This window comes from Aulostomus chinensis, chromosome 20, assembly GCF_037954235.1.
Source record: "Aulostomus chinensis isolate RoL2024-O1b breed Wild chromosome 20, RoL_Achi_v1.0, whole genome shotgun sequence".
Classification (NCBI taxonomy): domain Eukaryota; kingdom Metazoa; phylum Chordata; class Actinopteri; order Syngnathiformes; family Aulostomidae; genus Aulostomus; species Aulostomus chinensis.
In genome coordinates, this window is record NC_141339.1 from 3,847,948 (window position 1) to 3,871,800 (window position 23,853).

At 43.8% G+C, this 23,853-nt stretch overlaps 1 protein-coding gene across 1 annotated transcript; it reads left to right on the plus strand.

Moving 5' to 3' along the window:
- The first annotated feature begins 21,097 nt into the window (after nt 1-21,097).
- On the plus strand, nt 21,098-21,937 carry LOC147242277 (trace amine-associated receptor 1-like). Its single transcript, XM_086190486.1, has one exon. It carries the CDS (start codon nt 21,098-21,100, stop codon nt 21,935-21,937), a length of 840 nt encoding a protein of 279 aa, XP_086046612.1.
- Nucleotides 21,938-23,853: the final 1,916 nt, after the last annotated feature.

Consider the following 23,853-nt stretch of genomic DNA (forward strand, 5'->3'; position numbering starts at 1 on the left):
CGCATAAAGTTCTGACCCCTCACATCACCGAATGATGAGCCTACGTGTATATGAAGTGAAGCAGAGCATCAACTGCCATTCCAACCAACTGACACCTTCACGCTCCTTCAAGGATTTTCAGAAACCTTCAGGTTCTTGCTTGAAGGAGTTTCAGAAGGGTTTGGACAGCGTTTCAGTTGGAGAATTTCATTTGGAGAGCTTCAGTTGCACCGTCAGTGAACCCGACAACGGTAAGATTTACCAACTTCTTACCCAACTTACATTACACCATGCTAGGCTACGCTACGATGGGCTGCCTGCCCCACGAGCACAGTTCTAAAGTAGCAAACGTGGCTAATTTAGAAGGATTTTACACAAATGTCTGTTAGTTTGCACTTAGTGACTGCTATTGAAATATGTCAATAGGCTAGGCTAATTCCCTTACAATTTGCATCTTTATTTGACATCTTATTTTGAAAAATGCTTTTTGCTGGCTGATGAAGAAAAACGTTGTGCCTGCATTTTTTCATCAAAAATGCATTTTTCCAACATGAAGACGTTGTACAGGTTCAGCCAGGACCATAAATCCGTTTAATATCAAGCTTCACACTGAATTTCGACTCTGTTGATCTTTACGTAGCGGTGGAGGGAGGCTGCTCCGGCTGACACTTGAAGCTCGTGCTGCTCCTCCAGGTATTCAAGGCGAAGTAAAAAAGTTTGAAGGACAATAAACTTTAACTGAACTGATGAGAAATCGGCCCAAGCCTACAGTGGTTCTTTGTGTTGAAAAGTATTTAAAATGATGGAGTTGTGTGTCAGAATCCGAACTTGTGAAGGTTTCAAGTATGGGTGAGGAGAAAGTGTTTGCCTGTGCTGATGTTTGTTTTTTGCTCAGACACCAGAAACTGCATAAGGATGATTGTTGTAACAGACAGATAGAATACTTGTGTACTTCAAATGTCAAACTCAAATTTGGGAGGGATTTTTTTCATGCAAAAGCAAACCTACAAACATTTGATTTGTGTTTAGTTTCTTTTATCATTTTTCGACAGGACACAAGTGATGGGAGACAGGAGAGGGAATTAAATTGTTGTTCAGGGATTGGGATTTTATTGTTGAGGATACGTTCGATATTTGCACATGATTTCTATTATTTCTCATCATTCAATGTCATTTTCATGTCTTGTTTTGCTCACATAGCTACATTATCTCATGCCAATTAAGTTATTTGATTTTAACAGGAAATAAGTAAGCAGAGAAACCATGGGGAAGGAGTGGTGGATGGTTCAGACCGAGGAAGAGAGGCAGAGGACCAAGGAGAGGTACAGACAGAATAGGGACAAGTGGTTTGAGGCAGAGAGGCTGGAACGGGAAAAGGAGGAGAAGGGAAGAAAGGAGGCAGAGGAGGCAGAAAGGAGGCAGAGGACCAAGGACAGGTACAGACAGAATAGGGACAAGGGGCTTGAGGCAGAGAGGCTGGAACGGGAACAGGAAGAGAAGACAAGAAAGGAGGCAGAGGAGGCAGAAAGGAGGCAGAGGACCAAGGAGAGGTACAGACAGAATAGGGACAAGGGACTTGAGGCAGAGAGGCTGGATCGGGAAAGGGAGGAGAAGGGAAGAAAGGAGGCAGAGGAGGCAGAAAGGAGGCGGAGGACCAAGGAGAGGTACAGACAGAATAGGGACAAGGGACTTGAGGCAGAGAGGCTGGAACGGGAAAAGGAGGAGAAGGGAAGAAAGGAGGCAGAAGAGGCAGAAAGGAGGCAGAGGACCAAGGAGAGGTACAGACAGAATAGGGACAAGTGGTTTGAGGCAGAGAGGCTGGAACGGGATCAGGAGGAGAAGGGAAGAAAGGAGGCAGAAGAGGCAGATAGGAGGCAGAGGACCAAGGACAGGTACAGACAGAATAGGGACAAGGGACTTGAGGCAGAGAGGCTGGAACGGGATCAGGAGGAGAAGGGAAGAAAAGAGGCAGAAGAGGCAGAAAGGAGGCAGAGGACCAAGGAGAGGTCCAGACAGAATAGGGACAAGGAACTTGAAGCAGAGAGGCTGGAACGGGATCAGGAGGAGAAGGGAAGAAAGGAGGCAGAAGAGGCAGAAAGGAGGCAGAAAAAAAAGGAGAGGTATAGGAGAATCAGGGATAAGTGGCTGGAAAGAGAGAGGATGGAACAGGAACGGGAGGAACAAGAAAGAAAAGTGCAGCTTGAAAGCAGGAGGGACGAGTCAGTCACAGAGGCAATGGTCAAAACCCCTCAGGAGAAGGTTGAGGGGAGGCTGTCAGAGAGAAACAGGAGTGAGGAGTTTGCTGAATGCAGAGGTGAGTTGGTTCAACGCAGACGTGAGTTAACCAGGATAGCTTCACTCCAACAGGAGAGGATCAGGAAGGCAATGTTAGACATCGAGGAAGAGGTAAGGAGGGAGCAGCTCCAAAAGGAACGAGAGGAGGTCCAGGAAAGACAGGAGAAAATTAGACAGGAGAGGGAGAGGCAGGTTCAGGAGGAAAGGGAGTGGAGGTTACAGATTTATTGGGCCTATCGGAGGGAAAAACGACAGGCGCTCTACGTTAAAGCCTACAGCAGAAGGAAGGCCCTGAGAATACTGGAGTTTAAACCCAGTCATCCTAATGTTCGGGAGGAGGAAGAGGATTAAGGTAGGGAGGTCAGGGAGACAGTTGGTGTGAGGAGACAGTAAGAGGGACATGGAGGGAACAGAGGGAGACGGTATGGGGTCCTGGAAAAAGTAAAGGGTAACAGGGAGAGTCTTAAGGGGTCACAAGGAAAATGTTAAGGGGGGCATGGGGAGACTGTTTAGGGCGACATGGGGGACAGTCAAGGTTCATGGGGAGACAGTTTGAGGGGTCATGGGGAGACAGTCAAGGTTCATGGGGAGACAGTTTAGGGGGGGCATGGGGGGACAGTCAAGGTTCATGGGGAGAGAGTTTAAGGGGGCCATGGGGGGACAGTCAAGGTTCATGGGGAGACATTTTAAGGGGGGCATGGGGGGACAGTCAAGGTTCATGGGGAGATAGTTTCAGGGGGGCATGGGGGGACAGTCAAGGTTCATGGGGAGACAGTTTAAGGGGGCCATGGGGGGACAGTCAAGGTTCATGGGGAGACATTTTAAGGGGGGCATGGGGGGAGAGTCAATGTTCATGGGGAGACAGTTTAGGGGGCCATGGGGGGACAGTCAAGGTTCATGGGGAGACAGTTTAGGGGGGCATGGGGGGACAGTCAAGGTTCATGGGGAGACAGTTTAGGGGGGCATGGGGGGACAGTCAAGGGAGGGTATGAGGTTTTCTTTCCTGCATGACAACAGCTTGTAGAAGTAGAAGATTAACTGAATACAATAAACGCCTTGGTACCTGCGCGTATTCTGACCTGCAGTGGTCGTAGATTTGAGCTCTACGCACCACGAGTAGGACTGGATAACATTCACATTGGAACTAGCATGGGACCTTTATTTTGTACTCTATTACTCACTTGAGAATAACACAAAACAAGTCTGAACCACTGAATTGACCACATTCATCCATTAAATTCAACAGTGAGCACATTATTCTCTGTAACTTTGAAAGAATAAAAGCACTCCAGTTTGAAAAGAGCTTTCGTCACCTTTGTTGAGCCAAATTTAGGGTTATGGTTCCATACCAGGAAATCTCACTCACAAGCTGGTGTCATGCAGGTTTGGCTTTTCCTTTCATGTACCATCAAAAAGCGAAAGACACTGGTAACGGTACTCCTGGTTTACTGGGATGGGGTTCGATTCCCTGCGGTGTCTTGCTGATTGACTTGGCTTTTACATGAACAGTGATGGGGGGTAACAGGAGTCTGGGGGAGCCAGTAAGGAGGGAGGGGGTGACAGTCAGGAGGGGGAGACAGTAGGGGCTTGAGGACTGTAGAGGGGTGAGCTGTAAGTCAAGTAATTTATCATGTATGAGTTTGCAGTTATTGTTTGCATGATAGATGCGGGTAGATCAGGTCACGAGTATTCAGCCAGTCAAAGTCAAACTTAAGAGCAGACCCAATCCATTTTTTAAAAACTTTTTTTTTTTGCAGTGCATTTTTGACCTCTCACCACCTGGTGGGGCTAAAGCCTCCCAGCACCCCAATTCCAGCCTCCATGATGTGCAGTAATATCAAAGATGAAGAATCTGTTTCAGCTGGCAGGGGATTATTTCTGACATCATCATCCATGTTATATCTTTGTTTTATCACAATAGAAAAGTACCACAAATGGATCAGATTTCTGTCATTACTGGAGTGAAAACAATTCCAAAATGAAGCAAAACTTTAATCTGCTTAAATATTTGCAAGCAAGACATTTTGTCCTTGGATGAACGAAAAATACAGCTGCCAAGATAAGGATTTCAAATACTAACTATTTTAAAGCACTTACTTGGAACACTTGCAGTCGGTCCAGCTGTTGTTGTCTCCATCGTTGTTGGAGTAATATGTGTGGAACCTAGAAAAAACAAGATCCAGGAACTGAAATCCTTCATGAAAATAAGTGAGCAACCTACTGACAACAATATCTTGTTTCTAAAGAACGTACTGGTAACTGCAGATGATGATGGCATTATGGGTGTTGTAGTGCTCACATGTGTTGTAGTATTGGGTGAGGAGTCTGCAAAGACCAGTTTATAATCATGTCATTGCTGGTGATAGAAATCCAGTTACTGGAGCTTCAACTCCCCATCACCCTGATGGAGGAGGCTGCCATGTCAGGCTCCAGCAGAGGCAATCACCAAAGCCACTGCTGTTACTGCTTTTAGTGAAACTCTAATTTTTTTCAACGTACACTTTTCAACTTACATTAAGAATAAAAAATACACAGCAAGACCATAGCATAGCATGTAGCTTAGCTTACTTCTTGATGTTGTAAAGGCTGTTGTAGAGTCCACATGTGTTGAAGAAACAGGTGTTGTCTCTGGAGAAGAAGAAGAAAATGCAGCAAGAACTCTATGTAACATTAAAATGACTGCACGAGTTTTGCACTGCAGAAAATGTTAGTGAATAATGACGTACCTGTGACAGTCGATTTTGTACCAGAAGTTGGAGAGACTAAGAAAACACAGAAGTTCATGACGTGGATTACATGTCTCTGTCTACTGTGGTATTCAAGCCTATTGGAAAGTCATCTTTGAATGTATTGGTACAGGTAAGGAACTTACTGGTAACTGCAGATGATGATGGCATTATGGGTGTTGTAGTGTTCACACGTGTTGTAGTAATGGATGTGGAGTCTGCAAAGACCAATTTATAATCATGTCAGGGATCCTCTGTTTTGATCTTTGACCCTGCTGTGGCTAACTGCTTTCTTCAGATCAGTGTGGAGTTTCTGTGTGGACGTGTGTGTTTGTCTGTGTGTGAGACAGACAGTAGTTCAAAATCACTGTAATTTTCTTTCAAGGGACAAGTATTTGCTAAACTATTAATGTAATGACATTATTGCAGCAAAGGCAGTAAGGTAATGTTGAAGCTAAATAACAGTAATAATGATAATATCGGTCAAAATAAGAAAATGCTAATAAGTTGGTCTGGCTCCAAAAGACCATAAACAGAACATGTCAGTCAGACAAAACGCAACAACCATTCAGCTACGTACATCCATAAATAAAAAGAAACCAGTGGAAACATGCTAACATGACCACGACTCCAAAAGGTAACAGCGAGCTAACATTAGCATCATTCAACATCATCTTGCAACAATTATTTTATATACTTGCAGTGGGGGGCTATAATCCCCTTAACTTTTATTTGTATCTGTATCAAACAAATAAAGTATTCCAAATTCAAAATGCAGGGACAATCATTTGCCAAAATGTGATTGTTATAATAATACTACAGCTATTTTAGTGAGGTAATATCAATAGAAAATAACATAATGATGACTGATAAGGTTGGTCTGGCTCCAAATGGCAACAAGTGGAACTTCTGTGTATAAAAAAAAATTAAACAAAACAAAACACAACAAAACTTCAACTACAACATGAACTACATAAAAGCCTGAAGCAACAAGCTAACATTGAGCTAACATTAGCACCACTATCTGTGAAAGCAAGCTAACATTAGCACCACTCCCACAGTATGTGTTCGAGGAGAATTTTATACTTTGTGTTGTAGAGATAAAACAGCAACCCCTCCTTGATGAATCGATCAGTGTGTATAGTGGAGTTACAATGTATCCACCAAAGTTTACACAAGGTCGGATTACTTTTTTATTTTTTGGTTCCCATGGCAAAAGAAAAGGGGCATCATGAGACATAAGGCCCTGTTTCTCAGAGAACATTTATATTTTTTTCTAATCTTCATTAACTTATCTATGTGTATATAATATTTATACTCTGTATCTACACACCTGTGCATTTAATTGCTGCTGAACTGAACTGAAGCAACAAGCTAACATTGAGCTAACATTAGCACCACTATCTGTGAAAGTAAGCTAACATTAGCACCACTATCTGTGAAAGTAAGCTAACATTAGCACCACTCCGATGAATTGGAGGAGAATTTTATACTTTGTGTTGTAGAGATAAAACAGCAACCCCTCCTTGATGAATCGATCAGTGTGTATAGTGGAGTTACAATGTATCCACCAAAGTTTACACAAGGTCGGATTACTTTTTTATTTTTTGGTTCCCATGGCAAAAGAAAAGGGGCATCATGAGACATAAGGCCCTGTTTCTCAGAGAACATTTATATTTTTTTCTAATCTTCATTAACTTATCTATGTGTATATAATATTTATACTCTGTATCTACACACCTGTGCATTTAATTGCTGCTGAACTGAACTGAAGCAACAAGCTAACATTGAGCTAACATTAGCACCACTATCTGTGAAAGTAAGCTAACATTAGCACCACTATCTGTGAAAGTAAGCTAACATTAGCACCACTCCGATGAACTGGAGGAGAATTTTATACTTTGTGTTGAAGAGATGAAACAGCAACCCCTCCTTAATGAATAGGTCAGTGTGTATAGTGATATTAAAATGTCTTCCCCAGAGAAACCTGGCGAAGAAAGCCAAACCACACCATTTATTTATTTTTATCTTCATTAACTTATCTATGTGTATAAAATACTTATACTCTATATCTATACACCTGAGCATTTACTTTGCTTCAGGTTCATTCATTGATTCACTTGTGGAAGATTGTGAATACTGAAGTAAATTGCAGCCCAGAGAGCATGATGAGATTTAAAAAACAGCAACAACAGGACGCCTAGCAACCAGGACCATCAAAGCCCCGCATAAAGTTCTGACCCCTCACATCACCGAATGATGAGCCTACGTGTATATGAAGTGAAGCAGAGCATCAACTGCCATTCCAACCAGCTGACACCTTCACGCTCCTTCAAGGATTTTCAGAAACCTTCAGGTTCTTGCTTGAAGGAGTTTCAGAAGGGTTTGGACAGCGTTTCAGTTGGAGAATTTCATTTGGAGAGCTTCAGTTGCACCGTCAGTGAACCCGACAACGGTAAGATTTACCAACTTCTTCCCCAACTTACATTACACCATGCTAGGCTACGCTACGATGGGCTGCCTGCCCCACGAGCACAGTTCTAAATTAGCAAACGTGGCTAATTTAGAAGGATTTTACACAAATGTCTGTTAGTTTGCACTTAGTGACTGCTATTGAAATATGTCAATAGGCTAGGCTAATTCCCTTACAATTTGCATCTTTATTTGACATCTTATTTTGAAAAATGCTTTTTGCTGGCTGATGAAGAAAAATGTTGTGCCTGCATTTTTTCATCAAAAATGCATTTTTCCAACATGAAGATGTTGTACAGGTTCAGCCAGGACCATAAATCCGTTTAATATCAAGCTTCACACTGAATTTCGACTCTGTTGATCTTTACGTAGCGGTGGAGGGAGGCTGCTCCGGCTGACACTTGAAGCTCGTGCTGCTCCTCCAGGTATTCAAGGCGAAGTAAAAAAGTTTGAAGGACAATAAACTTTAACTGAACTGATGAGAAATCGGCCCAAGCCTACAGTGGTTCTTTGTGTTGAAAAGTATTTAAAATGATGGAGTTGTGTGTCAGAATCAGAACTTGTGAAGGTTTCAAGTATGGGTGAGGAGAAAGTGTTTGCCTGTGCTGATGTTTGTTTTTTGTTCAGACACCAGAAACTGCATAAGGATGATTGTTGTAACAGACAGATAGAATACTTGTGTACTTCAAATGTCAAACTCAAATTTGGGAGGGATTTTTTTTCATGCAAAAGCAAAACTACAAACATTTGATTTGTGTTTAGTTTCTTTTATCATTTTTCGACAGGACACAAGTGATGGGAGACAGGAGAGGGAATTAAATTGTTGTTCAGGGATTGGGATTTTATTGTTGAGGATACGTTCGATATTTGCACATGATTTCTATTATTTCTCATCATTCAATGTCATTTTCATGTCTTGTTTTGCTCACATAGCTACATTATCTCATGCCAATTAAGTTATTTGATTTTACCAGGAAATAAGTAAGCAGAGAAACCATGGGGAAGGAGTGGTGGATGGTTCAGACCGAGGAAGAGAGGCAGAGGACCAAGGAGAGGTAAGGAAGGAACAGGGATGAGTGGTTGGAGACACAGACGCGGGGAAGAAAACAGGAAGAGAAGGGAAGAAAGGAGGCAGAGGAGGCAGAAAGGAGGCAGAGGACCAAGGACAGGTACAGACAGAATAGGGACAAGGGGCTTGAGGCAGAGAGGCTGGAACGGGAACAGGAAGAGAAGACAAGAAAGGAGGCAGAGGAGGCAGAAAGGAGGCAGAGGACCAAGGAGAGGTACAGACAGAATAGGGACAAGTGGTTTGAGGCAGAGAGGCTGGAACGTGAAAAGGAGGAGAAGGGAAGAAAGGAGGCAGAGGAGGCAGAAAGGAGGCGGAGGACCAAGGAGAGGTACAGACAGAATAGGGACAAGGGGCTTGAGGCAGAGAGGCTGGAACGGGAACAGGAAGAGAAGGGAAGAAAGGAGGCAGAGGAGGCAGAAAGGAGGCAGAGGACCAAGGAGAGGTACAGACAGAATAGGGACAAGTGGTTTGAGGCAGAGAGGCTGGAACGGGATCAGGAAGAGAAGACAAGAAAGGAGGCAGAGGAGGCAGAAAGGAGGCAGAGGACCAAGGAGAGGTACAGACAGTATAGGGACAAGGGGCTTGAGGCAGAGAGGCTGGAACGGGAACAGGAAGAGAAGGGAAGAAAGGAGGCAGAAAGGAGGCAGAGGACCAAGGAGAGGTACAGACAGAATAGGGACAAGGGACTTGAGGCAGAGAGGCTGGAACGGGATCAGGAGGAGAAGGGAAGAAAGGAGGCAGAGGAGGCAGAAAGGAGGCAGAGGACCAAGGAGAGGTACAGACAGAATAGGGACAAGGGACTTGAGGCAGAGAGGCTGGAACGCGATCAGGAGGAGAAGGGAAGAAAGGAGGCAGAAGAGGCTGGAGAACCGGAGAGAACCCACACAGGCACAAGGAGAACATGGAGACTCACAAAGAAAGACCCCATGCTCCAGCCGGGGCTCAAACCCGGAACCTGGGAGACGACAGAGCTGACCACTGCTCCACCCATATTGAGATTTTCATTTTAATAAATCATATGTTGTTATATGCTCTGGTATTCCACTCAGTTGTCACCTCGGGCATATTTCTGTATCTGTTTGTGGGTTACAGTCGAAGGGAAGTGTGTATGGCAGCCCTTGACCGAAATGTTTTTATTTTCATTGAACCTAAGTTTATGTTTCTCTCTCTCTCGCTGTCCATCTCCTTCATTTATTTTTGTAACTGAACTCAATTTCAAAGTGCCACAGGTAAATTAATGTCATCAGTTTGACTAGAAATCTGAATTCTACTTCTAATCTATTCTAATAATAAAACCATGATGTCTAATTTGAAATGAAAACTAGTTGTTGTTTTCATAAAGTATTTTAGGCCTGTTATATTATTTTGTGCTCTTTCAAAGAAACTTCCAACCTTCTTTAATTAAAAAAAAGCCTTTGTTAAATGAAATGAATTTTTGTTCTCGAAAAGATGCCCAGGGACGGAGGATTGTTACTAGTTAATTACTTGGCCTCAACACGACCACTTTTCCACACCTGCTCATCGATACTGTTGAGTCATGGTGACCCAGTCTGGGAGGGGGGGGACAGAAACCTCACTCCCAACCTTGGCTGATACTCCTCTGAGACGTGGAGCTCCAACATGCTTCTCCATGGAGACCAGTCCCTGATGGAGTATCCTTCCTGCAAACAGGGCTGCATGGATCCCTCATCCTGTCATCTATGTGGAGAAGAACCAAAGCATCTGTGTAACGCCTGCCCCTTTCAAGTGTTTAATCTGTGGGGCAAATGCCTTCTACCCCTGCAAAATGGCAGTGGCAGCAACATTACTCATCTACAAAATAGAGCATTCGTAAATTATAGTCGACATTGCTAACTAGCTGAAGAGAGATGGCAAGGTGAAGTAGAAAGTCCAGCGATTGTCCAAAGAGAATATTGAACCAATATCCCAAAGAACAGTCCAAATACTGCTGCCACCAATACAGTCATCAAAATGTATGCAGCTTAAAGATGCACATGAATATGCAAAATTCCTAGTCTTATACTCTTGGAGCACCACATTAATTATAGAGGATTCGATCGGAACCTCAACCGGTCACCAAGTGACAAAAATGTAAGAATAGACCAGAGGAAAAGACAGAGTGCAGCCGATGGGTTTTATTCTCAAAGTCTCTCAAGTTCTACAACACAGAGAAACAGAAGTTGCCCCCGTCGAGAAAAGCCCCCCTCACACATCTCATCGAGCTATGTTTATAGCCAAAGAGGCGTGTATTTTGATTACAGATGTGTGTGTGTGTGTGTGTTTGGATATGCGTGTAAATGTGTAAGTGTGTGCCTGGGTCATTCCAACCGGAACATTCCGAGATGCTCTTCCAACTCCAGAGAGCTGGACCGTCCGGGACTGATGTGTGTATGTGAGTGTGTGTGTGTGTGCGTGCGTTCTGACAACTGATACCTGTTTTGGTCTAATGAACTTCTCGGAACATTAACAACTTCTTGGTGACATTAACATCCTCTCGGTAACATTTCCAAACATTGGAGTAATTCCCGGGACATCAATATCTTTTCAATAACAACTCCAAACAGGGAGATGATGATGTTGTAATATTCCTTGGTGTTTGCCAAAACCTGACCTTTCCCTTAGGGTTCTTCAACCTAACACAGAGAATGATAAATTTTGGATATATAACCATTCATTGTGCCACTTCGTAATTCTGTCTCCATTTAAAACTTCCTAACTCTGGCAAGGCAAGGCAAGGCAAGGCAATTTTATTTGTAGAGCCCATTTTCACCACCAGTTTGTCTCCAGGCTTCATGGCATCATAACAACATCCTCTGCCCTTAGACCCTCACATCGACTGAGGAAAAACTCCATAGAAAACCCTTTTAACAGGGAAAAATCTGAGAAACCTCAGGGTGAGCAACAGAGGAGGATCCCTCACCCAGGACGGACAGACGTGCAGTAGATGTTGTTACAGACAAGAAAACAGTTTATAATACAAAATGTGGGAAACACGGAAATGTTAATAACAGCTGAAGAAGGAAGCTTCTGGTAGGGGAGGCAGGGAGAGCAAGCCAGCTTGATGGGGGACTGGATGGCAGACTGGTTCATGGAAGGGGAGCGCAGGCCGGTGTAACAGTAGGGAATAAGAGGGGGGGGGGTGCGATGCAGGCGGCGGTTGGGGCTCTGGTGGATCTGTGGAAACACAGAGAGACTGCTAGACACCAAGGCCAAACTACAAAGTGCAACAAGTAATGGTAATGACACACCAAGGAGCTTCTGTTGACCATTCATTTGCATTCAGAGCAGTTGTGCAAATGGCTCACTATTTATTAAGTCATTTAACACCATTTAGTCCCTTAAATTTAGTGAAGCATCAGTGATTTCTGATGGTGATCATGGAAAACAGGTCACAAACGGTTGAAAGTACTGGGCCGTAATGGCCTCTCTCTGTCACGGTTTGCAGCTCTGGTTTCCGTTTCCCCCTGAATGTATCACCTCTCACTCACTCAGCCTACCTCTTATGCCAATCAAGCCCAATCACCTGCACCTGTTCCCACATTATATAAGTCTCCCTCTTCCTTTGTTCCCTGCCAGATTGTGAAGCATTCATGCCCAAACCTCCAGCGACCTCTCTCGGACAGACTCCCCGGCCTCGACCCTGCTTGATTTCATTGACTCCCCTCTTGCCTCTGCCCTCAGTAACCACGTCTGCTTTGTTTTCCCCAGGACCTTTCAGCCTGACTTACTAGATCCTCTCCTCCCCAAGTGGGAAACCAGGCTTGGATGATCCAGTGCTGTTTATCTCTGTCTTTTGCTCTCTTCTGAGCCTCGCACCATGAACATCTTGTTTCTTTCATGTCAGCTTCAACTGATCTGGGCCTGGTGTTCATCGACTGTCCCCTTTTTCATTTACCATGAAGTTACCATCTTAGTTCTGCTTTTGGTATCCTGTCCTGCTCCAATCAGAGTGTGGGGCTTAGCCATCTGAGCTGCCACCATTTTATTACATGGATCACAGTGTTGCAGTCATTTTTGCATTACAGCTTCTCATTTGACACTTTGTTGGACCAGAAGATGCGGCAGATTTTTCTTAGCCACCCATTGTGGAATACATTGATCTGAATAGGACTCCTTTTACCACTCGCCAACAGTCAGAGCCATGCGTTGCTGTTATGGAGTCAAACTTTGGTCCTGACATTGTATTTCTAAGACGACCAGATCATCTGATGAAAAAAAAAATGCCTCACAAGCTTTGCTGAGCCTTGCTTGGATGTTCTCATTTGCCCTGGTGACTTTGCTGGTATGTTTTCCCAAGTATGTAAAGCTAACAACTCCATTTTGTAAAAGATATGTTGTTATGGAAACTTTGTTGATGCAAATTCAAACGAAAAGGAAGGCAGAGCCTTTAATTTACAGTAGTGCACATATCTATGAATCAGTTTATAGACTCCAAGTACGATAAAACTGGGTGAGTACACACACATCTACAGATGTCTCCTGTTATATGCAGATGATGTAAGTGCATCTGGCCCCCACTAGGGGGGCCCTTCAAGTTGCAAGTCCAGCCTCAATATTTGAGGAGTGACCTCTGCTGACAGGTAAGATGGGTCGATGACATGCTAAGCTGCCTGTCATTCATGTTGGTGAGAATCAGAATTAACATGGAGTCAAAACAAATGTATTCATCTGGCACAGCACACCAAAAAAGACAAGATTTCGGATGAAGAAAAATGGTCACAGGATAAAGGTGAGGTGATTTTCATGATTTGGGATGCCGCTTAATTGATGAATTTCAAGCAAGCTTTACTGTTTGCTTTATGAAAGGGTTAGGGTTAGAACTGATTTTGCACGTGAACATGGTGAGACTGTTTGACTGAAGTGGCACTTGTTTTGGTGAATGAAAGCAGGCTGCACAGAATTGTATTGCGACAGGTCCAGCGCATCGGCATTACATCTGGAAGGGAGGGTGTGCTGCTAGGCAGATGTCTGTTGCATCTGCTACCTCCTCATCCAGTGGGAGTTCCCCATCCGACATGAAGCTCCAACGCTGTTAAATATTTGTCATGTATCATATCTAGAATTGCTTTTATTGGGGCGGCACGATGGTGCAGTGGTCAGCACTGTCGCTTCACAGCAAGAAGGTTCCTGGTTTGAGTCCCGGCTCGGGCACGGGGTCTTTCTGTGTGAGTCTGCATGTTCTCCCTGTTCCTGCTGGGTTCTCTCTGGTACTCCAGCTTCCTCCACAGTCCAAAGACATCAAGAGGGACCAGGTTAATCCAGACTCTAAATTGACTGTAGGTGTGGCTGTGAGAGCCAATGGTTGTCTGTCTCTATGTGTTGGCCCTGCCATGGACTGGTGACCTGTCCAGGGGGAACCCTGCCTCTCACCTGAAGGCTGCTGGGATAGGCTCCAGCCCCCCCCCCCCCCGTGACCCTCAGCAGGATAAGCAGTAGAAAATGGATGCATGGATTGATCAATTTATCTATTTTACTGTGTCCTCAGTTTATAGGACTCGATCGTGAAGTGTGCGAAACAACACCAATGCATATCAGGCCTTTTACGGATTATTATGGACGATTGTGGAGGTGGATTAGTACTCTGAGTGGATGATTGTTAAACCGACTAAATTAGTGCAGCACATTTACGTTCCTACATTTTAGTTATTTTTTGATGTATTAGTTTGTTTTATTCAAAAAACCAATAATAACACATACATTTAAAGTAAAATTTACTATTTATTGTTATTTATTTTCATTTTATGACTTAAACAGTTACAATGTGTAGAAATATGCTTAAAAAGGTCAACTTTGAAATTGGATGTAATTAGCGCAACATAACTCATTAATATAAAAGAAATATTTTCTTCTATTAGGATCTGTTTTGCTCGGTTACCTACGGATTTTTGTCTTTGCAGGAGTTACTAAGAATTTTTTTGGACCAGGAGGCAACACAGCCATCTCCACCATCCACTCGTGGTTGTGTCTCTTGTGTCACTTGTGAAGGTTCCTTACTACCTCACCTGTAGTATTATTCTTTGTCGTTTTTATTGCATGCATATTAATATGTTTTGGCACATCATGTTTTTATTCCATATCATAGCCAAAGGATATTCTGTGCACTTGGGCAGTTCTGATTTAATTTTTTAAATTTTATATTCACTTATGTCAAATGTTTAAGAACCTTCTTTTTCAAGGTACACTGTAGAAGCTTCATTGATTGACATATAGAAGATCCTGTTGTTTACATTGAATTATCACTTTTCTATCGGCTCAACTTGTTTGGAGGGTCACTTTAGGATTTTTGATTTCAGTTTGACAGAGGTTTTCACAACCCGAGTCTGTTTTCCTCTTGAAATGTCATCGATTGTTGCATGTTTGTGAATTACCTGAAAGGGTTAGGAATCTATCCAGCATAGTTCACAAAATAGGGGCCTCCAGACAACATCTTACATCAGTCCTCAAAAAGTCAGTTAGTTATACTTTAAGGATGAGGACAGTTGGAACTTGGTCCATTTGTCAGTGGAACATGGGAAGGTTTGATTAGGACCAAATACAGGAAGTGGACCAAAACAATAAAGCATTCGTTAAACCGTCTCACGCATGGTTGACAATGCTGCATAACGCTCACATTGGAATAAAGAGGGACGCAATTGCACATTGTTAATAGACTGTTTTCAATGACGACTAGGGTCCTTTGTCATGGACAAGAATGGCAAAGAAAAGCATGGATACAATTACAGGAGGTGTGAGAGTGGAACAGGAGGGGCTGAATAATACAAATTGAAAATGCTGAGACTGCTGTGGTGTGAGGCTCTGTGGAGGACAAATTAAGAGGGCACACACACAGTGACACTGAATGACACTCATCTGATGTGACATTGCACTTGACAAAGTGAAAGTACGATAAAAAGGTCACATTTGATACACCTACCCCTAACCAACAAAATACAGAATAAGTCAGCAAATTAAAGATTTAACTAGATTCCTCAAAACATAAGTACACAAAGTACACACCAAGCTGGCATCATGATTTGTGAATGATTTGGCTGATATTGTTTGTAAAATTGTACTGTGTTTGCAGTTTTATTCTGTGTGTGTTCAGGTGGAATGGTTGATGCATGGTAAAAGAAAACATTTAACTCGGCAACCAAAATTGATTTAAAATAAAATTTTGAGTTTTGCATTCTCACTTTGTGTTGGTGTTGTTTTTTTCATTACATTTTTATTAATCATCAATTTTCCAAATACATTCCTAGATCATGTGTAGCTACGATGATCCTTTCTGGCTGGCAGCTTATTTTTGGTCACTCCCACTCTGCCCCATATAGAAGCAGCACAACACATGCGGGCAATCCTTACTGTTCTGGAATGTATTAATGCATGTACCAACATTTTATTGTCATGTCCTATAAACACAGCACATCACGCAAAAGCTGCTGTTCAAGGTAAACCATGTCAAGAACTAATCACAGCATCAGCTTCAATCAGCACATTCAGATCAGTGGTATTCAAACGATCCACAGCTACTCATGCCTCTTACTCTCGAGGCCAAAGTCCTCATTCATTTGTCAGCAACCCCCCACCGATGCCGTCTTCTTACATTCTCAAATAGACAATTATATCGAATTGAACAGCTCACTTATCTCATGAATTCAGAAAAACAGAAGAATTTTTCATGACCAGGCCCTTGCACTTCCCCCTCACCGTCCCTATGATTGCATCGTAGATCTCCGTCCTGGAGCTGCCCCTCCTGTTGGCCAGCTGTATACGTCTCCGTCCCCGAGAAAGAGGCTATGCACAATTATATCTCTGAGTCTGCACCTCCCGTATAATCAGACCATCATCTTCCACAGTCGGTTCTTTGTAGCGAAGAAGGTTGGCAGCCTGAGGCTTTGCAAAGACTACCGGCAGTTGAACATTATCACGGTTAAGAACAAGTATCCACTCCCCCCTTGTGTTCTGTGTATGAGCCCCTGCCCTACACCTCTGTGTTTACCAAGTTGGACCTCCACAACGCGTACCACCTGGTGCACATTCAGAAAGGAGAAGAGTGGAAGACGGCTTTCAACACCCACCTGGGACACTTTGAATATCTGGTCACGAATGCCCCAACCATCTTCCAGGTGTTGGTCAACAACATCCTCAGAGACATGTTGAACACGTTTGTTGTGGTCTACCTGGATGACATCCTGGTGCTCTCCAAGATGGTGGAGGAGCACCAGCAACACGTCCGCCTGGTCTTCCAAAGGCTACTGGAGGTGGTTTGTTCAGGCGGAGAAGTGTGTGTTCCACTCCACTTCTGTGGAGTTTCTAGGCCATGTTGTGGAGGAGGGGCATGTTCATGCCGTCTCTAAGAAGATCCGGGCAGTGGAGGAATGGCCAATTCCTATGGAAAAACCCAACTCAGACTCTTCCTAGTGTTTGCAAGTTTTTACCAATGGTTTGTTCAGGGGTTCAGTCAGGTTGTTGCCCCTCTCACCACACTCACCTCCACCCTCCGCCCCATGTCTGAGGTGTTCACACCACTGGGGGGCCTGTTCACCAAAACACCTGTGGTCTCCTGATATTAGGTGTTTTTCTGTTGTCTTATATGTTATCTTTTAATAATACTTTGAACTCAAGTATACTTATAAGTCAAGCATACATATGATATAAGTTTATGTGGATCTAAAGACAAGTATTCTTGGAATGTGTTTCTATGTAATCCTTACCATATGTGAGTCCCTTCTTGTTGTTGGAACAGCACCAACTAGTCTGATTACTCAGGAGATCTGTGAGACCCCCTTGTCAATCATCTTTAAATACTTCCAGATGTTCAAGAGATTAAATACGTTTACGTGCAGCAATGTCATTGATTTGCCTGGGATGCATGAGCAGGAGATCCCAGTGCTGTTACTAATGTTATCGTGGCGGTTCGCTAAGCCCTAGAGGCTACCCCAGAACTTACAGTAACCCCCCCCTGCCCCACAACGTGATGAAAGGAAAAGGAATAAAGCAAAAAAAAAAACCTGGAGCCGGAGGTGACATGAGTGTTTGGTGCTGAGGCTTACTTCGTCGGACGTCGGCAGGTCACCTGGGCCCGCGACTCGGACGTCTCCTCGTCGCAAGGGCCCGAACAGCACTAGCCTGGCTCCCGTGAGCCGCCAGCTCCGTCGGTCAGCGTAACAGTTATTTTGGAGGAGAGAGAGAATTCGGTGGTTCGATGTGGAGCTGTCTGTGGATCGCCGTATGATGGCGGACTCTGTCCGCGTCTGTGGTCACCTGTGTGCCTCCGCGTTTCTCACACCTGCGACGTCATATCACCATAGCAACACATAACACCAAATGTCACACAACCAAACTCCAAAAATAACAGAAAAGAAAAAGACACCTAACCCGTGGCCATAACACTAACATTAAAGAAGTGCATTGAATAACTAAATACGTTGTTGGATCGTTTTCTCCTTCTTTGGGAACAGCCACAGAAACATCTTCGTAACATCTCCCATCCGAACCCATCATGACAGTTCATGGAAGAAGTGGATGCTTCGGATACAGAGATTGGAGCCGTCCTCTCCCAGCAGTTGGAGGAGGATCAGAAGATACGTCCCTGCGCCTACCTCTCCTGATGGTTCACTCCAGCAGAATGGAACAATAATATAGGCAATCAGGAGCAGGAGCAGTGCACGCGGTGCTGGGGGAATGGAGCCATTGGTTGGAGGGGCGAAAGAACCATTCACAACTGTGCTCTGACCACGAGAGGTTGACCTATGTGAAGATGGCCAAGTGACTCAACCCATGGCAGGTGCACTGGGCTCTCTTTTTTTAGCCAGTTTGATTTTAAACTCATGTCCCACCCAGGCAAGGGCTGATGCCCCCTCCCGTTTGGAATCTGAAGGTTCCCACATAGCCCTTGAAACCCTGGACATCACTCTCCCCCAGCCTGGGTGATGGGTGTAATGACCTGAGAGATTGAAACTGTGGTAAGAACAACTCAACACGCCGAGCCTGACCTTGGAACAGGGCCTGATAACAGCCTGTTTGTGCCAGCTGCCATCAAATTCCAGGTTCTTCAATGGGGTCGTGCCAGCCGTTTCGTTTGATACCCTGAGGCAGCTACGCGTTTCTGCTGGCCCTCCCTGGAAGCTTACAGTGAGGAGTTTGTGGCCGTCTGCGATCTCTGGTCCGCAGTAAGGCATTACATCAGCTTCTAGCAGGTCTCCTGTGCCCCCTTTCAGTCCCCAGTTGGCCATGGTCACATGTGGGGGTGGATTTTGTCACCAGACATCCCCCATCTCAAGTTAACGGTACCATTCTCACTATTGTTGATCATTTCAGTCAGGCAGTTCACCTTGTTGCTCCCGCTCCTTTTGAGTGCTCCTTTGGCTACCAGCTCCGATTGTTTATAAAAACCAGGAGCTGGAGGTGGCAGTTCCGACCACCAAGGCCCATCTTCATCTGTGCTGGTGTATCTGGAAGTCTACCCCGAGTGCCATGCTGCATGCCGACGAGCAGTCCCAGCAGGCCACAAATCAACAGTGGAGGCCAGTTCTGGACTACGCGCTGGTCAGAGCGTGTACTATCTGCTGGCCCAGGAAATTATCTTACTTGACTAGATAATATAATAACTTATTTGTATGTATATATATATATATATATATATATATATATATATATATATATATATATATATATATATATGTGTGTGTGTATATATATATATATATGTGTGTATATGTGTATATATATATATATATGTATATATATATATATATAAATTATTATATTAATACTTCTGATATTACCCTGCTGTTTTGTGTTATTTTGACCATTCATTTAAGTGTTATAGCTTTTTTGTTTCCATTTTCTTGGCGCGAATTGTATAACAGCAAGCTGCCCTGTATCACGTGACCAACATAGCACTGCAGACATATTCATATCCATTTCCTTGTGGAATTGCTGTGTTTTTTGTGTTCAGGCTAGGAGCAGATATGCAGAAGAGGCCAGAGGATATTTAATGTATTAAAATTGTGTCTTCTGCAGGAGTAAATAAATCCTGGATAACAACTCCATGAGTCATTCCTCTGTATACCTGACCATATCTGTTACATATACTTACATATATATATGCAATATATGTCATGTTGTGGAGGTGAGGAATAAGACCCCAATGCAGACGGGGACAAAGAGTTCTCACAAAAGGGGAGTTTAGTCATTATTGAGGCTGGCATGGGAACAGGAGGGGAAACGGGGCTTAAGACTGGAGATGGGTGACTGGAGGCTTGAGGCCTGAGACAAGTGACTGATGGCTTGGGGCTTGAAAATGGAGATGGGTGACTGGAAGCTTGAGGCCTGAGACGAATGACTGATGGCTTGGGGCTTGAGACTGGAGTCTTGAGACTAGAGACGGGACACTGGAGGCTCGAGGCTTGAGACGGGAGGCTATAAGGACAAGAGAAAAGCTTGGTTTATGCTTCTGTGTCGCAGTGACTGCCCTGTAGACCCTATGCCATCACTGAGCATTTGAAGTTCGGCGTCAAGGGAGCGCGTTGCTCTGCAATTCACCGCCAAGCCGCTAGGCGGGGGTGGCTGTGTGTTTGTATGGTTTCGGGCGCTCTTGTCTGATTCGAAAACAAAACTATTTACAACAGAAAGTCCAGTGCTTTTCTTGGAACGACTGTTTGCTGTCATGAATCAAACTGTAAATGTTGAACTTGACAAACATAACTTCTTGTGGCCATTTTCTTCTGGAGCTGACATGTTTGTCGCGGAGGTTCTTCCACCTCTTCATGCATTAGGCAACGTCCACTGAGCGGACCAATCACAGTCCTTGACCTTCACGTCAAGACGCGTCAATGTGACGCGTAGTCAGGATTTTTTGGAGGTGCACATCTGGTTATGGCGTAGGGGTCTGCATCAACAGTGCAGGTACAGCGTAGGTACAGTGTCACCGCAACGCTGAAGCATAAACCAGGCTTCAGATACATGTGACATGACACCAATATCAATGACACGACACGGACCAAAGGAAACACAGATGTTAAATACACAGGGGCAAACGGGATGCAGGTGGTGCAATCAAAAATAAATATATCTATGGATATACTTATGTATGTAAGTGTGTGTGTGTGTGTGTGTATATATATATATATATAATGTGTGTATGTATGTATATTCCCACACACATGCAAACATGTATATATCCTAACCCTAACCACACACACAAAACTTTGTCCTCAGATTATTCTTTCACACAGTTGTCAGGGCCACTCCCTTCTACTGAATATGCAATCATCATAAAGAACACAATAACTCCAAAGTCCACCTGCTCAGTGCCACAGCTGCTGTGGACCACTGAAGGATCAGGGAACACACAATGAGCTGAAAATCTCTCAAGGAAACTCTACACTGCTGTGTCATATGATCCTGCTTGTTGAGGTACTTATCGCAGTATTCATGGTCTTCATGCATGGAACTTACATTCTTCACTAACAGGACTGGAGATTTTCTTGAAGAAAAACCTCCCTGCAATGAAACAGAAGACGTGTATGGCAGTGTCTTCTACAAGTTTGCTGGCTCTTTATCAGTTGTCATAATGTGTGGGAATCTCCTCATAATAACCTCCATCGTTTACTTCAAACAGCTCCACACTCCCACCAACTACCTCATCCTCTCTCTGGCTCTGGCTGACCTGCTAGTTGGAGCTTTGGTCATTCCTTTCAGTGCGATACTGTCTGTACGCTCCTGCTGTGATGTTGAAAGTCTACTTTACAAAGTACGAGGTGGTTTTGATATGTTACTGTGTACAGCATCTATCTTGAACTTGTGCTTTATCTCTGTTGACAGATATTATGCTGTGTGTCAGCCTCTGAGGTACAGACATAAAATAACTAACTGGGTTGCTGCAATTATGATTCTAGTAAGCTGGACTGTCTCAGCTCTTGTAGGAATTGGAGTCTCAATGAAGGGAGTGAACAAAAAACAATCTGACCGGAAGTGTCTTTTATTTCAAAATAAAAGTTCACCCATCATAGGTGCGGTTTTTGCATTTTTCCTCCCAGCTATCATGATGGTCACCATCTACGTAAAGATTTTGATGGTGGCATGGAGGCAGGCTCGCAGCATCCACAACACAACCATGTGTGGAGCGACTCTGAGTAGGATGGAGAGAAAGGCCACCAAAACTCTGGCTATTGTGATGGGAGCTTTTCTGACCTGCTGGACCCCCTTTTTCCTCTGTATCTTCCTCCTTCATTTGAATGAATCCAAAGTCGCAGTTCCTGTGACTGAAACCTTTAAATGGTTTGGGTGGTCAAACTCAGTGCTTAATCCACTTGTGTACGCCTTCTTTTACAGCTGGTTCAGATCTGCTGTCAGAATGATCATTTCTGGAAAAATATTTCAGGTTGATTTGACCAATACCAAGCTCTCCTGAGGTTCTGACCTGTCAATAATATTGTACTTCATCTTCTTTATTTCTACTGAAATTGCCACTGCCTGACATAGATAATGCAGTGGATACAGTATACAGATGTTACCTTGGATAATATGTGTTTCTCAAATGGCTTTACCTGATTACACACACACACACACACACATTTTATCTGTGTGCATATATATATATATATATATATATATATATAAATATATATATTTGAATCTCATTGAAAATGATCTATTGTATATCCGTACGCATTACATGTAAATTGTAAAATTGTAATGAACATGACCTTTAGAGTGAAGTTCATTCATCAGCCATTGTGATTATGATGAATTTATCAGTGCCTCCATGGATAAGATATTTATATTTTCTCAAAATGCTTTGCAGTGTTTGTTCATCAGATGTTTTTCAGCAGTGCAACATTTTCCTCTACGAGAACATAGTATCATTGGAGGGTTCCCCTTTTATACTCCATCAGTTTCCATGCATCCTTCATTTTCTATACTGCTTTTCTGTTAAGGGTCAGGGGGGGGGGGTAATTAGAAGTTCAGTATCTTGGTCAAGGACACTTCAATGTGGTCACCAGAGGAAGTGAGGATTGAACCAGCAGCACTGCTTGCTAAGTGGCTACTCTATGTCTGGGCTATGCCACAGTCAGCGTGTGTAAAGTCATAAAAAATAAAGCTACTGTAGCGACTTGAAAAATCAATTAACTTACAGGGCCTTATCACAAGGACCAATTAGCAAGCAGGCAAGCATGTGTTACTACTAGTTTCAAGTGAATGAAACTGTCACACCAAGTAAGCTCAAGTATGTTCATGAGGCATGGTTTTGAACAACCATGGTACATTTTGGGACACCACAAAACCCTTTCACTAGACAAAGAAGAGTCTGGTCTTTGCTCAGTGGCATTACTGTTTGTATTTAATACCAGAACCGCATTGCAATTGGAAATGTGCTGCGCCCTGAAACGTGGAAAAACTGTCCTTCACCTTGCTCCCAGGCCTGCTCCACCTCCTGTGGCTTGGATGAACACTGCTCCTGCATATTAGCATAAGACATGCAAGCACATGAGTGGCACGGTGGTGCAGTGGTCAGCACTGTCGCCTCACAGCAAGAAGGTTCCGGGTTTGAGTTCTGGCTCAGGCACGGGATCTTTCTGTGTGGAGTCTCAATGTTCTCCCTGTGGGTTCTCTCCGGTACTCCAGCTTCCTCCCACAGTCCAAAGACATGCAATTTGGGGACGAGGCTGATTGGATTCTCTAAATTGACCGAAGGTGTGGCTGTGAGTGTGAATAGTTGTCTGTCTCTGTGTGTTGGCCCTGCGATGGACTGGTGACCTGTCCAGGGTGAACCCTGCCCGTAGCCGCTGGGATAGGCTCCAGCCCCCCCCCCCGTGACCCTTCACAGGAATAAATGGAAGGATGGATGGATGGATGTGCACATACAGTGGAGGTCAGTTCCTTCAGATGAGAAGCCGAGTTGAAACACGTGCACTGCAGATATAGCAACACAGCATGTCCTAGTGCAACTTGGGCTTTAAAGGAAATGACATGCAGCACTCTAACTGGTTTGAATAAACCCTTAAAAACCCTTATGACTAATTGTGTCTAATGACGACTCTTTGTGGCGTTCACCGTGATTTGCACTCTGATTATGCACCGTCTAAATACTGGGCTTAATACAGGCTGAACGTGCCCTGGATGCACACAAATAGCACCATTTCCTGACTGCCTGACATATATTACTTAAATAGGGCCAGTTGTTATTTACTTTCTCCACCAAGAACTAAAACTATTACTTCCCTGTAACAGTGGAAAAAATAGTCTCAATCAGTAAATATTTAATTTAACTACCAGATGGTATAGAAAATGGGGCAGCACGGTGGTGCAGTGGTCCGCACTGTCGTC